The following is a 16,143-nucleotide window of genomic DNA, read 5'->3' as shown; positions in this document are numbered from 1 at the left end:
CTTGTGTTTTGTGGTCGTGCACATTTTCAGATTTTCACAGTTTACAAAACACGAGCACAAAATAGTCAACATATTGTTATATTTTAGTTAGACAGGCAGTTCCAGATTCTGACAATAATTGGATCACCTTTATATTTATATCACCGTCTTTGGGAGCCAAAGCAGAATGAGGCAGAATGATTTAATCAGGGAGAGCATAGCAGTTGAACTACAGCTAGTGTATATGGAGGGAAGAGGCACTTGGAGTCCCAGTGGTTTTGTAATTATGATGCAGAGCAGGTATCAGCAGGAGCACGAGCTGAGCTTAGTGATACCAGCAGTGTGTGTACACAACTACAATAAGTCCTGCAGACAACCTGCGTATTATTTTGTAAAGAACCCTGTGGTCACACTATTGAATATTTCTGTCAGCTCCACCTATCATTCATAATTCACTGTCAGTTATTCTTCTTAAAATGACCCATTTCAAGCTTTGCTGGCACTTCTGACTACCCTTTTTCAGTCAGACACAAGTCAGTAGTTTATGTCTGAATGGTAACATGCTAAAGTCTCGCCTTCAAAAATAATCAGCCATCGGATTTGAGTATCTGCACATGTAGTTACAAATGAACACTGTGCAGAACATGGAGGAGATGCTGTACAGACATTCAAATGTCTGAGGAAAAGCCCCTGCCTCTACGAAACATACGCAAACAAACAAACCTCTACAGCCCGTCAACTGTCTCAACTGATGGAGAGTAGCTAAGGTGTGTGTACGAGACAGGCTGGACCTTGTTCACGCCAGACACCCCCGGTCTTCTGTTACAGTGTGAAGTAACACACGCACATGTAGTTATTGGGTCTGGTGGGGGGGGGGGGGGGGGGCAGTGCGCTGGTATTAAATGAGCCCAGTCTGTCCGGCAGCTGCTTCAATGTTATTTTAACGTGGGCTGTCATGCATGTGTACGCGTGTTTGTGTGTGCACCACTTGCCCTCAGCTGTTAGAGCCTAAAGCGCTTTTATTTTTAAATGGCATAACACGTCTGGGACACACAGTCAAGAAAGGCCATTTGAACGCTTAGTGGTTTTGTTAATAAAAGTACAAATCAGTACAAGCAACTCTCCAGTTATCATGACCAAGGAAAAAAACATGATCTTTTCTTAGAAGCAAGAAAAAACCCCCAAAGCTCAAGTCCTTCACTACGTTTGCAGATAATAAAAAAAATCACGTGCAAGTGATATATATTATTGCATTGATTAGAAAATAAAACAAGTTGTGAACTACTCAAGTGTAAGAAAACATATCATGCACCTGCATTCAGTTACTCTGGTCTGTTTGCAGTCACAAGTTGAATTTTCCCCTCAGCACAAGAAAGGACATTTAATTTAATTTGTTGAAATTAGATTTGCATATTACACGAAACAAAACCCATGATATGTATTCACATTTAATAGAACTTGTGAATTATGTTCCATGCTTTGCCCAGGAACTGAAATTGAGCATAAGGCTCTGTGTGTGGAATACAATTAAGTTTCCTGAAATCTAACTAACTGAAAACTATCCAAACCAGTGACATGCTGATTTTGTTCCCATCAGAGCTCTGCAGCTATTCCCGCTTCGAAGGAATTCTGGAATATTCAAGAATGTATCTCCCGCTTCATGAATAGATTTTGTGGGAAAGCAGTATGTGTGTTTATTATACTGCCAACTGCTGTTCAGGGACAAGGGTTCCATGGTTGTATTTCATTTGGCTGTGGTCTGTCACTGGTTTTCATCATTAACCTGAAGCAATCCATTGTCACATGGGGGAAATGTACTTGATCTTTATGTCGTTGTCGAATTGACACAGCTGTCACAGTTTGGAGGCTGCAGTTTACTTCATAAATTAACCCAAGGTATAAAACACCAATAGCAAATCAGTGTATGTCTAGTGTGCAAAGTTTGTGTGCCAAACTTAAAAAGAAACTGAAACAGAAAAAGAAATGCTTAACTGGAAAAAATGAGTTCCATGTAGTGTTCTCACAGACCATTGAAAGTATTAATCCACAACAAGCCCACTCATAGTTACAGTGTTTTATTGTTCCTAGAAAAAAAATATTTTGTTTTTGTTTGTTGACACCGAGAAGCAGAGCAGAAGACAAAGACATTGGTGCTAAGTGGGATGATTAACCAGCAGCCTCTGGATGTTAGTCAGCACATTTACACGCACTCAAGAAACCAGAGTGCCTATAGAAGCCAGGTAATTGGATGATACCCTTTGACAAGCGACCTGCAGCACAAACTAAAAAAATTCCCAGAATACTGGAAAAAGAAAATGGAAATCAATTTGCTACCACTCACTGCTGATATGGTAATTAAACATATCCATGCATCATCTGTACCGCTCATCTGTCACCAATGGATCCAATTCCAGCTGACATTAACCAGTCTCATCACAGGGGTGAAATATCCAGGCAAACAACCTGTCCCGCTCTGCTGATTTTAGAATCAGCTGTTTCCTCAAACTTTGTGCTTGTAGGAATCCATTGAAATTTAAATAACCCGAGAAAATCCACAGAAGGTGAGGATGTACATGAAAACTCCACACAGAATGACACCAGGCCTGGGAATCAAATCCAGAACCTGAGGCGACAGTGATAACCACTGTACCACCGTGCCATTCATTTCTTCTTTCATTCATTCATCTTCTACCGCTTATCCATTTCCATGCCGTGGGGGCTGCTGGAGCCAATCCCAGCTCACTCTAGGTGAGGGCGGGGTCACCCTGGACAGGTCACCAGTCCGTCACATGGCCAACACACAGAGACAGCTCCGCATAGAAACGCCCCAGGCCGAGAACCAAGCCTACGACCTTCTTGTTGTGAGGCAACAGTGCTAATCACCATGACACTTTACCACTTTACCTTTGAACTTTTATTATTGTTTGCCAGCTTTAAAGCTCAGCTCAGAACAAAAAAAAAAAAAAAAAAACAAAAAAAAAAAAAACAAAAGTTAATTTGCGGAGTACATTTGGCCTACCGAACCCAAACTGACAACATTACTACATGAAGAGAACTGGTTCCAAAGAGGTCTTTGGTGTCTTTCAGAGATTTTATTTGATGGTGCATATATAAAGAAACACACATCTCCACACAACCCCCTGTTTATTGTATTTAAAGTATGTCCTTGTGTCTTGCTTTAGTGTGTTTTCACATGTTCCCTATAATGTAATCCAGTGACCTTTTGAGCCGTATATTATGTATATATGTATATATGTTTGGATGCTGTTAGCAGTTAACGAGACTCAACGGGTGTTTCAAGGCTTATACCACGCCTATGTGTGATTGTGTGTGTGCGTGTGTCTGCGGTTAGCTATGTAGTAATGCTTGAGCCACGAGGGGTTAACGAACATAGCTGCTGTCAGTTACAGAACTCTGGATGTGGTTTATTGTATCTGAGTGTGCGCCCGTGTGTCTCTCATTTTCTTTGTCTCTCCACACATCATGGTTGGGCGGCACAGTGGTGCAGTGGTTGTCACCTCCCTGCGAGAAAATGATGGGATCACATCCTGAGTATGTTCTCCATGTGCCTGCCATGGGTCCTCTCCCGGTACTCTGATCTCCCTCCTACAGCCCCCACCCCTGTGCGTTAAGGTTAACTGGGGACTCTGGGTGTTATGGTTGTGTGTCTCTGTAGTCGACCAGTGATGTCAGGGTTACTTTTAAAAAGTTCTGACTTTTGAAGTCTCTTGTTTTTTTTTTTTTTTTAACTTTTGACTTAAGTTGGATTTTCTCTAAATATATCTCTGTGACAAATTCCCTGGGCTAAAAGTAGCCATGATTTTGGAAGTAAGTTCTTGAATGTGAGAGCTTTGCTGGAAAACGTGAAGTAATTAGGATGAAAGAGAGTCCTCTATCATAAAATATCAGTTTTTTAATTTATTTTTTGCATGAAGACACATCATCTCATTTTCTATATATTTCTTTGCTAAGTACCATTAGATTAATTTAACTCAATAACTTTTCCCAGCTGAATGAAGCAACCCTCCCCCCCAACCCCCCTTGTTTACATCTCTCAACCGTCTTGCTGGTAGTGGTGGAGGTCTTGCGATAATATATTGTGAGAATTGGAAAGTGTCGCCTGTTACTGTCCCAGCACACCAGCCATTTGAGATTCTTGGCCATCTCTGACTGTAATAGCCACAATTTACTGCCCATCTAAACCCAATCCCGACTACATAAATGAATTCTCTGCTTTTCTTATTCACAGCTCCTCTCTTTCTCATATTGTCATGCTTCTTGTTGATTTCAATGTATATATTGACACTGACAATCATTCCTCTACTATTTTGTGTCCTGTATTGGCAGCTTCTGATTGCATCAGTTTATTGATTTCCCCACTCATTCAAACGGTCATATTCTGGACCTAATCTGCTGCCCTTGTGTGCTTCCTTCTAATTGTTCTGCAATTGACTTCCCCATCTCTGACCATATGCTTTTAATTTGAATATTACACTATCCATGGGGGATCCTGAGGCGTTCCCAGACCAGAGTGGAGATATAATCTCTCCACCTGGTCCTCGGCAGACTGAGGACCAGGTTTACACTCACCAAAACTAAATTGTCTCGTGTCATGTTATTCCGCATAAGGACATTAATTTAACTGCACTGGACACTGGCATCAACTATTCATCCTCTCCAGATGAACTGCTTTGCCACCACAACTATAGCCTCCAAAATCTCCTTGACATCCTGGCTGCCTTAAAAATTCGGACTGTCTCCTTCAAATGAATCATAAACTTCAACTTGTTCAAAATTCCACCAACCGCAGCATCACCTGAACCCCCTCTACCAGTCTAATTGCACCTGTCCTGCAGCAATTCCAGTGGCTTACGATCAAATGCCGCATTGTAAGATTCTGCTTTTCACCTTCAGGCCGGTCAACAACCTCGCTCTTCTGTACCTGATTGATCTCCTTTGTTCCGAAATACCCACCCATACTCTCAGGTCCTCCTCCTCCACCAGACTCACCCTTCAACCTGCTTGCTTAACAACCATGGGGTTGAGAGTCTTTAGCCACCCTGACCCCCACCTCTGCCTCAGGATATACAACACTCCACTTCTCTCGCCACCATCAAATTCCACCAGAAAACGCTCCTATTCAGACGAGCCTCCTCCCTTTAATCAGTTTATATGTGTTTAAGGAACTGGAATGACTTCACTTTCTTTCATCGTCAACAGTTTATCTGTTTCCAGGTCGTGGGGGATGCTGGAGCCAATCCAAGCTCATGTTGGGTGAGGGTGGGGTACACCCTGGACAGGTCACCAGTCCATCACAGGGCCAACACACAGAGACAGACAGAGACCAACAACCAGACCCACTCACACGCAGATCTACAGACAATTTAGAGTCACCAGTTAGCCCATGATGTCTTTAGAAGGTGGGTGGAAACTGGAGAACCCGGAGGAAACCCACACAGGCACAGGGAGAACATGCAAACTCCACACAGAAAAGCTCCAAGCCCGAGAGCTGAACCCTACCCCTGTGTTTTATTTTATACCATGCTACTTCTCTGTATGTTAATTTTTCTGCTTTTTGTATTTGTATTTGACAAGTGATTGTATTTTATCTATTGTTTGATTATACTGACATGTTTTATAAGGTGCCCTTGAGTGTCCAGAAAGGCACCTATAAATAAAATATATTATTATTATTATCAACTACATTAATAAAAATCCCATGAGATTGTTTTCTCTGGTTAAATGTGCCTAAACTATGAACACAGGAAATCCCAAACAAGCTCTTATCTGCGTAAATATCAAGTAGCTAGTGAACTGCCTAGCTAGTCCACGTCAGAATTCCACTCAGTCTAACGCTAACTGTGCCTTGTAATTAGATAGATCGTGTTCCTTCCTGTTTTATTATGGGAATAAAAAACTGCCACCAAAGGGTGATACACCATGATTTGGGTTGTAAGATATGTTTAGAAATGATGGCAGTTCAGATCATATAGGCCATGTCTAACTGGACAACCCATTACAGGAAATATGCAGACCATCAGAGGAAAATGTATACAGTTCTTTGGCAACTTCGTGTCATTTGGAAAATCTCAGAAGTGGAAAAATGAGGAACCATCTGGGTGGAAGTGGGTTTGGCTTCAACTGATGAATTCTTTTTTCCCGTTATGCATCATAGCTCAAGTGTAATCAACATTGAAATTGAAAATAATTTTTTCCCGGGATCTGGGCCTAATCCTACTAAATGGAAGTACAAACTGACAAAGTTTAACACACCATGCAAAAAAAAAAAAAAAAAACATAACAAAGGCATTGCCCCTGGGTGACGATTAAAATAATCAGATTTTTAGGCATCTGAATCATCCATTGACTGTCTGTTTAGATATATTGGATTTCTAATTGATAAAAGCAGAGGAAGAATGGAAGAAATGAGAAATTAACATCAGCATTGGCTGAGCAGCACATAAAAAAAAAAAAAAAACAGGAAAAGTGCACCATCAATAATGGTTGACTCAAAGGTTACCTTTGACCTGCTGAGCAGAAACACAGAGTGAAAGGGTGTACAAAAGAAACGGTCAGTTACAGTAACTTAATACTGTTGTCTGTGTGGTGTGTGTGTGTGTGTGGATTTATTTCTTATAGCACAACAGAAGGGTACGAGAGCCATATTCCTTCCTGTCCCTGAACTGTGTGTGTGAATTGACAGATAGGAATTGCCTGTTATGTAAAACACACACACACAAATACTGAGTTGCTATGGACAGCTGGTCTGTTGGCGGGAAAGTGGAGGACCAGCTGTCACTGGATGGAGAGACAGAGAGCGAGAGAGCGAGAGAGAGACAGAGAGAGAGAGAGAGAAGCCCAGTTCATGATTGCATTAACTTGCGATCATGATTTAATCTCAAGTAGTCAGCTCTGAAGGTTTAAGATTTCATTCACGCCACAAGGTTGTTGTCATAAAACTCATCTTTCAGCGGTAGGCTGCACTGCCACAAAGTGTGAAGGAGCGTTACCACACATGATTCCTTCCTGCAGCTGTGAGACTCTACAACCAACCCCATAAATCACATACACATGACAAACAAACATTCCAGTGTTTGATTTTCTGCCAAGTTCCGTGCTCATTTCCATTTTGGATTTTGTTTTTATTTTTTCAGTATAAACTTTTCTGTTTTATTTTCCCTGTTTTTCTTTTGTTTTGTTCTGGAAGAAAGGACAAGAAGTATAGATTTAGTCTTTTTCTAAACAATCCATCTGTATTTGACTCATACCCAACCGTGGATGATCTGCTTCCCCACTTACAGCACACTAACACACTCACTTTTACATGATTTTAAAGACACTTTTGACACACACACACACACACACACACTTGTTACAGCCAGGGGGTATTGTCAAATTAGGGTGAGTAATGAAACGCATTTATCCCAGTTCCTGCAGGTCTCCTGGGTCACATTCTGGTAAGAACAATAACCACTTTTACTCCAACTCTCTCTCTCCCTCTCATACACACACACACACACACACACACACACATTTGTCTTTTTAGACAACCTGACTCCCTGCTTCTTCATTCTATACAAAAGACACACACACACACACACAGGGACTCTCACACTAGATGCACCATGGAGCTTGTCACTTAATGCCACTTAAAAAAGAGAAGCAGGTAACACTGGGTTCCCAGATATCTGTGAATATGCTTCAGCCTTTCCTGATCAATCACTTGTTGAGTGGCTGAACAATTAATATTCATTTTTAATGACATACAGATTGATTACACTTTAACGTAAAGTAAGATAAACACACCAAACTGGGTTTGACAACAAGGAATCAATATAAAAAAAAAAAATAATAAAACAAACATACTTAACAAGTACCAAATGACCATAATACCAGTGTAAGAAACAAGCCCTTACCTCTGCCTTTGGCTGTTTTGCTTGGATAGTATTCCGAGGCACCATCAACAGATTGTGTGATGCTGGTTGTATTTACATTATACAAGAAGTTTAGCTCTTCATTCCCATAGATTCCCACTTTTAGGAGAACAAAGTATAATGTCATTTTTAATAACAAATGCACTGCAAATATCTTCACTTCTTGCCCATTTTGGTGACTTTAAACCCTCCACTTTAAGGACACTGCTAATGGTGGAATGGATGAATTTATGTTTTTTAGCATGCCCGAGTTAACATGCAAAAAAAAGCTGCCACACATCTGCCACAGATGCAGGCGATGCCCAGTCATGAAGCCAATTAAGGGCATTGTAAGATCAGTCTCCTGTTCTGCTGTCTAAATTTGATGAGCCATCTGTGTTATCGTCACTGTACTAAGTCAGTTATGCATTCTCATACTCCCCTATTGATGGATGGACAACAGTAGCGCCAGCATAGTAAGTTTAGTGATCCTTGTTCTACCACTGGTCAGCCAAATGCCCCCTGATGGTGTTTACCCATTGGCATTGAGCTTTCAAAATTTAATTGACATGGATATCTTCAATTACAGTGATATTTTCTGCATTGTCTTCAGTGTTCCCAGACTGACTTATCACTTCTTCGATTTAGCTTTATAAAAACAAACAAAAAACAAACCCCAGCAGATTTGCAGCTTGGAAATACCTTGTGGTCTTAATGGCAATGTCATTTTTTAAACTAGAAGATGAGAACAGCTTTAATCATTTGGACTTTGTCCTGAATTTCCCACGTTGACCAAATGCTATATAACCATATACCACATTTTGAAGAAGTCTTGTTGTCTTTTTTTGTTCTCTTCTCATTTTCCCACCCCTCCTCTTGCTTTTTAACTCTCTCTCTTTGTCACTCCCTCTTCTTTTTTATTTTATCTCTTTCTCACTGTCCCCTCCCCCATTTTTCCCACCTCCATGCTCCAACGGGAGCACCACAAAGCCTGTCGCTGCCCCAGCAACCACCACACTGCCTCTGCCTTGCCAAGAGGCCATCGTTAGAGCTTTTGACCCCTGACCTGATAACAGCTGCTCCGCCATCACATATCCCAGAATTCCTTGCTCTATGCTCACTCCCTGTACTGGGACTGGGGGTGTCCACCACCCATGAATGTGCACGCACTTTTGCTTTGTCCTCTGTCCATCTTTAAAAAAATGGTGGAGTCAAGATGATCTAAAACAAGGCCAGAAGGAGGAGAGGAAGAGGAGAAAAACAAAGTAGATAATAAATGGAAGAGGATAGACAAGAAAAGAGGAAAGGGAAGAAACAAGAAGAGGTGAAATAACAGAATGGAAGAGAACACTAGGCTGAAGCTGAAGGCAGAGAATAGGCCTGGGGAGAGGGGAGCTGAAACAACAGAAGAAAAGTTGAGAGAAGGACAGAAAACAGCAATGGGAAATGAAATGAGACTAGAGAAGATGAGAATGCAGTAAGGAAAGGGTCAAATAGAGGAGAGGAAAAGAGAAAGTATAAAAGGAAAGGAAAGAAAGAAATGAGATTTGGATAGCAGAAGAAGGGAGGAAAGGAACTAACCAAAATGGGAGATAAAAGCAACACATCTTCATGGTAAAAACAAACAATCAAACAAATAAAAAAACATGGCATTTCACCAATTTCCATCACAGGCTGCTGTAAACAGGCACTACATGACAATGCAGTATAGTAGAAACTCTTGGCTGTATGTGTTAAAGGTGCCAGCATTAGTGTATACCTGGCACTGGTCAGGTTAAGGCTCCATTAATGAGTCCAGTGAACAGACTTAAAACAATAACACATTCATTCATTTTCTACCGCTTGTCCACTTCCAGATATTAGGGGGAGCTGGAGTCAATCCCAGCTCACACTGGGTGAGGGTGGGGTACACCCTGGACAGGTCAGCACTCCATCACAGGGCCAACACACAGCGACAGACAGAGACCAACAACCACTCACACTCAGACCTACAGACAATTTAGTCACCAGTTAACCCAGACATGATGTCTTTGGATGGTGGGAGGAAACTGGAGTACCCAGAGGAAACCCATACAGGCACAGGCAGAACATGCAAACTCCACACAAAAAGGCCCCAGGCTGGGAATCGAATCCATGACCTTTTCATTTTAAGGCAGCAGTGCTAACCACTATGCCACAATGTGCTGCCAAGAACAATAATATTTGTATTTAAAGCTGAACTCAAGCAATAGTTTTAAAAACACTTAAATTAGAGTCCTCTTTTGTAATTTGTGACATGAAATATCAGTAAATTGTCAGAAATACACCCTTAAGTTAAATATACATATATATAATTATCTTCTAACTGAGTTTCCAAACCCGGTTTCTGCTCAGCAGACAGTTAAACAGCACCATTACTCCATTAAATCCTTAATAAAAACACAACAGCAAACTTCTATACACATCAGTGGCAACAAGATTGTGTGTTGATAATGCAAAAGCAGATTTGAGTGATCTTTTGGTCCCAAGCAGAAAATGATATGGAGGCTCAGGCCTGTGAAAACCTGTCATTTTGTGTGAATTTTTTCTTATATTGTTGGCTGTGTTCCAATTCAAAGAGGCTTTCTTGCCAAATGTCACACATGGCTCCTCAAAGTATGACAGATAAACAGAACACACTCTGCTGTCAGACTGCAGCCCTCTCTGTGCTCTCTGGGCACAGCTGGCAATTTGTTTGTCATCCAGTCAAATCAAGGAGGTTTATATTGGAATTAGGGAACTATTTGGTTTTAGATCACCTGGTGTCTCTCAAGTGCATTAAAAAGTGTAGGTGTGCCTGTCAGGACCACCAGGCTTCAAACTCATCCAGATGGATGAACCAGATGTGTTTTGATGATGAGACACAAGATAAGATGAAACAGGCTTTATTGTCTCTAAAAGGGACAACAGGGAGAGACTGAAGACAACAACAAATTTCAGTATCACAAGAAAAAAACACAAACAAAACTTTTTTTTAACGACACAATGAATACATAAATAATCCTGTCTATCTGAATTTTGAGGACATAATAAATTTGCGTAAGTAATTCATGTTTCTTATTGCACATACCGTATCATTAAACAAACAGCAACAACAACAACAACAATAACAAAAAACAACAACAAAACCAAGAGCCTACTATCAGGAGCAGCAGGAGTAAAGGGAAGGAGGGGCGTGGCGGTGTTTAAATAGACCACACCCTGAAGGGACACACACGAAACACAAGGGGGCAGGAGAACACATGACAAACCAGGTAAGTACTCAATAGCTCATTGATTTGTCTTTTGGCCGCCTTAATCTCTATGAAAAATACCACCATTTCCTTTTTCCCTTTTTTTGCCCTTTTTTATTGTATTTTGTTTCACCTTTATCTCTCACATAAGACCTGCATTTACTACCAAATCCTGTCATTGTCTGTACTAATTCTGCATACTCTCACCCTCTGTGCCAGCTCCTCTTTCTTCAAGATTAGATCTCCAAGTATTTTACACCTGTTTTTAACCAGTGACCCAGAGCAAGCTCCATCTCTATCAAGCTTTGTCTGCCATTTTCCGGCCAGCTTTTTGTCTTCTGAACTGGACAGCAATAAAGACCTTGACTCTAAAGTCATTTCGTAGTTTTACATTTCTAATTATCATGTTGTAATGTTAAAGGTCTGTGGTGCAGTTTACTACAAAAATGACAGCAATAACAGACCAGCACAGATACATCACCAAATAAAAACAGCAAAGAAAGTGATGTTGATGACTTTAAAATAGGTAAAGATAGCCAGCGACTGTATCAAACAAGGCAGTGTGTATCTGCCTGGGTTCCAGGTGCTGTATCCAGTGTAACCTGAGCTGATCTTTATTAATAAATAATGTACCTGAGGCAGCTCATTCTGCCACTGGCCCTCCAAAGGGTCGCCACAGACACATGCACATAACACCGCACCACAACATCAGAGGGTTGGAGACAATATCATCGTTTTTTGGGTTAAGGATTCGTCTTCAGGGATTTTTGATTTTGTTGTCACCTGGAGCGACCTGAGCAATCATGAATCCTGAGTAGTAAGTGTTGTTTTTTTCTATTTGATGTGTGTCAATGAGCTATGGGGTTGTAAACTAGGTTTCGCCACAAAACTGTATGTCACAGAAGACAGATATCTGCAGCTTAACAGTGACTGCTGACATGAAGCGTCTTGCTTGTTGCCTCGATTTTTATGTGTGTTTATGAACCATCAAAGCTAATATGGATGAACTTATAGTTTTACATTGACTCAGGGGTGATTGTCTTCTATGTAACATGGACTTGGACTACAAGGCCGTTGATACTGAAACTCTGCCTCATCAAACCACATGAGATAGTGTTATATCTCCCACAAAAATATTCTCTGTCATCACTTTAAAAATACAGTAGTTACAATACATAAATAAAATATATACAAAAGATGGGCCACATAAGAAAAACAATTCTTCAACACATGTAAGTTTATTGGCAAGCTAAAGAGGCTTGTTTGTATTCCACTAACTAAGACTCCACAGCAAAACAAAAGGACACGGGTAAACACTGTGTATGAGCATCTTGGCAGCCATGTTGATTTGGGCTGCTTGCCCAAGCAGACCATTACAACTAATAGCAGTTTTTTTTGTTGTTTATCAATAGTTTATGACATGAAATAGTTCCTCATTTGCTCACAATAAAGTCTTAATTCCAAAATTTCACACTTAAATACACACTTAAATACAAATTTGGAAGTCAGCGGCGATGATCATATAACAACACAGTCTGCATGAGGGGGAAATATGGGTAGACAGTTGTATCAGCAGGTAGAGACAAACTCAAGCTTGTTATTTTAATGGAAAACATAATCCTGCTGCATAAATTAAACAGGAAAATGTTTCACTGGAAACGTGACATTTAATTTTACATTTTAATGAATGTAACATTTGAATAGCCAGCTATTAACCAAAATGGCAAACTCAAACTGCTCCCCATTGCGTGCCTTAGTGGCATTTTCTGTGCGTTTATGTGGATGTGTGACCTCCCTGCAGTGATTACCTGTTCAAGCTCCTCCTGATTGGTGACTCTGGAGTCGGAAAGTCATGTTTGCTGCTGCGTTTTTCGGTAAGAAATGCACACACACAAACACACACACAGACACAATTAATAAATGTTCTTTTACACCTGATGTTGATCATGTTGATCATGTTGAAACCTCAACACCCCCGGCCATCCTTCGCTATGCCAGGATGACACCTACACTGACAGCTACATCTCCACTATTGGGGTTGACTTCAAGATCAGGACCATCGACATGGATGGCAAGACAGTGAAACTGCAAATTGTAAGAGTTTGTTCATCTGATGCATTTTCATAATTTGCAGCGCACTGAATTCTTAGGCCCAATGCATTAATGCTCATCACTGGAACTGAGGGATAACACTGCCATAATAGTTACTGCAGGGGGTCATTGGTAAAGCAATTTTTCCTGTTTATCATGTATAATAAGTCCAAAGTACTGGTCATGCCTGACAAGCACACCGTCTTACTTTATGTTTTTGTCTGTGTGTGTGTGTTTGCATACTTTAGTGGGACACGGCAGGTCAGGAGAGGTTTCGGACCATCACTTCCAGCTACTACAGAGGAGCTCATGGCATTATCATTGTCTATGACATCACTGAGCAGGTCTGTGTATATATTTGTCATCCACATAATGGGAGAGTTTCATACTGATTACTCCGTGGCTCTTTTTTCCTTCAGGAGTCCTTTAACAATGTGAGGCAGTGGCTGGATGAGATAGAACGTTACGCCTGTGAAAATGTCTCCAGACTGCTGGTGGGAAACAAGTCTGACCTGGTCAGCAAGAAAGTGGTGGACGCTGCCACTGCTCAGGTAAAAGGCTCGCACATGACAACAATAACTGGAAAATGCACTATCTAGTGATACTTTTAAGCGACTCCAGACTCTACTGAAGCAGATAAGGCTCCATACAATAAAACCTGAGAAAATAAAAACAAAACAGTCAAACTGTTTCCAAGTGCTGTGCTACTTGGAGTGTGTTTTTGAATTTTCTTGTGTTGAGAATTTTATCCCAATATGTTGCCATATTTATTAAGATGTTTTCTGAAATAGCTTCTTTCATTTGCATGCGTTCTCTTAGGGGTTGCGAGAATTAAGTTGTTTCAATGACTTCCAATTCCTTTTCTTGCTAAAACAGTACTATATCGACTGGTTAAAAGCTGAAATTCAACTACATTTGACAGTACACCACATGGTAGAGTTTTGCTGTCATGTTTTAGGCCAAACTAAAATTTGGTATTGGTTGCTGAATTTTTTTCAGCTTCTCTGAATTTTTCTGAATCGCCTTCCAGGACCTGGCCTCATCTCTTAGGATTCCCTTTCTGGAGACAAGCTCTAAGACTTCTGATAATGTGGAGAAGGCCTTCCTCACTATGGCCTCTGAGATCCACAAAAGACTGGCCAGTGAAGGAGGAGGGATGTGCGGTGAGTCAACAGATGCTAGAAGCCAGAGCTCCAAGATCAACAGTGCCCCTCTGTGGCTGGGAGGTGAAAAACAGTTGCCCGAAGCCAGTAACTGCTGCTGAGCAGGAAAGACACTTTTCAATCTGCAGCTTTCTGTGGTGCTTTTCAGAAGCGAAAGGTGTTTTTTTTTTTTTTTTTAAACACATTCAACTGTGAGTCCCTGAGCACTCCAGGTATTCATTCTGGATATCTCTGTACTTTACCTAAAATAGTTTGAGTGTTCCCTTGATACTGACCAATCTACATCTTCCTGCTGCTGAAAAACACTCCCGCTGCCTCACATGTCACCATTAGGATGGTGCTGTGTGGGCGATGGGTGGTGTTGGTTTTCTTAAAGTGATTCCTTTCTTTCCCGGCTTGGCTTTTATTCTGATATGCAAACTGTGTGAAAGGCGTGAAACCTTATATAGACAGGTGAGTGCTTTTCCTTGTCTTGTCCTTCAGTTGAATTTAACAAGTGAACTTTACTCAAAATGTAGTAAAATGTCAAAGATGATCCAGAGAGGTGGGAGGCACCTGAGCTAAATTTTATAGCTGCGTCAAAGGAATTGTTTCATTCTTCTTTCCAAGTGATATTTGGGTAATTTCCTTTTAAGAAAGTTTCAAAATAGCTCGAAAATGGTTTTTTTTTATTGTTTCTTTATCGTGTAATTAATGTTGACCAAAGAGGGAAAAACTTTTTTTTAGATCAGTAACTGAAAATATGGCAAATGCATGACAAAAAGATGAATTGCTTAGCCAAATAAATCACCAGAACAGTGTTGGTGATGATGTTTTACAAATTACAACATTAAAACAAATTACTAGTTACAAGGTCTAATGGAAAATCCTAATAAAATAAGGGCTCTAATTTGAGTTGCAGATAAGGATGAATGCACAGTGTAATTTTAAGATTTAGCATCATTCCATCCAGGGGTTGCTGATTTTATTTACTGGGATTTGCTAAATTTGCTCCATTGTTTCTTCTGTGAATGCAATTTCTCAAGATTTTTAATGCTAAAAATTTGATTTGAATAGATGAAATATCAATATGAAAATGTCGTAACTCATAAATGTATGAAGAGGCAGTGTCCAGTGGTTTGCATAGATCTTGTTATTCACGGATTCGACTCTGACCGGGACTTATGAGCCATGTCATCCCCCACTTCCTGTTGGCTTCTCTGCCAATTACTCTCTAAAATAAAGGCATAAAAAGCGCTCCAAAAATAAATGTATGTGTATATATTTGAATATTTTCTCATTTATCCTCTTTTTTATTAAAGTCTACCTGAAGCTACAAAAGCCACTTAGTTAGAAGAAAAGAACATTGGCTGGCTCTGTGATCACCATGCACAGTGTCATTTTAAAGATGTGTGAGCAAAGTGACTTCTCCATTTATCACACAGGGTCTGGTCTGAATAGAGCATTCTCAGCTGGACAGCATTTTGGATATCAGGGCAAATCCCTCGTAGGTACAATGAAAGCTAAACTAACAATATAATCGTATTGAACCGTGGCTGAGTAGACGCAGACATTTTAAAAGGAGAGGGGAATGTTTATATATATAAAATCTCTGATGAATGTTCAAAATACAGATTATATTACCACTTGGTTTATTAACATTTGCAAAAAATATGATGCTATTTTGCAGAAAATTTGAGGGAGGGAATAGGGAACACTAGACAGTCGCGTCATTTAAGCTATTCCACTACGTAATCCTATAAAACT

At 40.4% G+C, this 16,143-nt stretch overlaps 1 protein-coding gene across 2 annotated transcripts; it reads left to right on the top strand.

The window, feature by feature from the left end:
* The first annotated feature begins 3,139 nt into the window (after window positions 1-3,139).
* On the top strand, window positions 3,140-14,498 carry LOC115052542 (ras-related protein Rab-1B-like). 2 transcript variants are annotated; one of them, XM_029516696.1, is made up of 6 exons: window positions 3,140-3,147; window positions 12,945-13,017; window positions 13,142-13,237; window positions 13,483-13,578; window positions 13,654-13,785; window positions 14,265-14,498. In XM_029516696.1, the coding sequence occupies exons 1-6, from the start codon at window positions 3,140-3,142 to the stop codon at window positions 14,496-14,498; spliced, it is 639 nt and encodes a 212-aa protein (XP_029372556.1). The 2 variants fall into 2 exon arrangements, with proteins under 2 accessions (XP_029372556.1, XP_029372555.1); XM_029516695.1 differs by lacking the exon at window positions 3,140-3,147 and adding an exon at window positions 11,947-11,960.
* Window positions 14,499-16,143: the final 1,645 nt, after the last annotated feature.

This window comes from Echeneis naucrates, chromosome 13, assembly GCF_900963305.1.
Source record: "Echeneis naucrates chromosome 13, fEcheNa1.1, whole genome shotgun sequence".
In the NCBI taxonomy this organism is placed as follows: Eukaryota; Metazoa; Chordata; class Actinopteri; order Carangiformes; family Echeneidae; genus Echeneis; species Echeneis naucrates.
The sequence above is the reverse complement of the archived record's forward strand: the minus strand, read 5'-3'. Positions and strand labels throughout refer to the sequence as shown.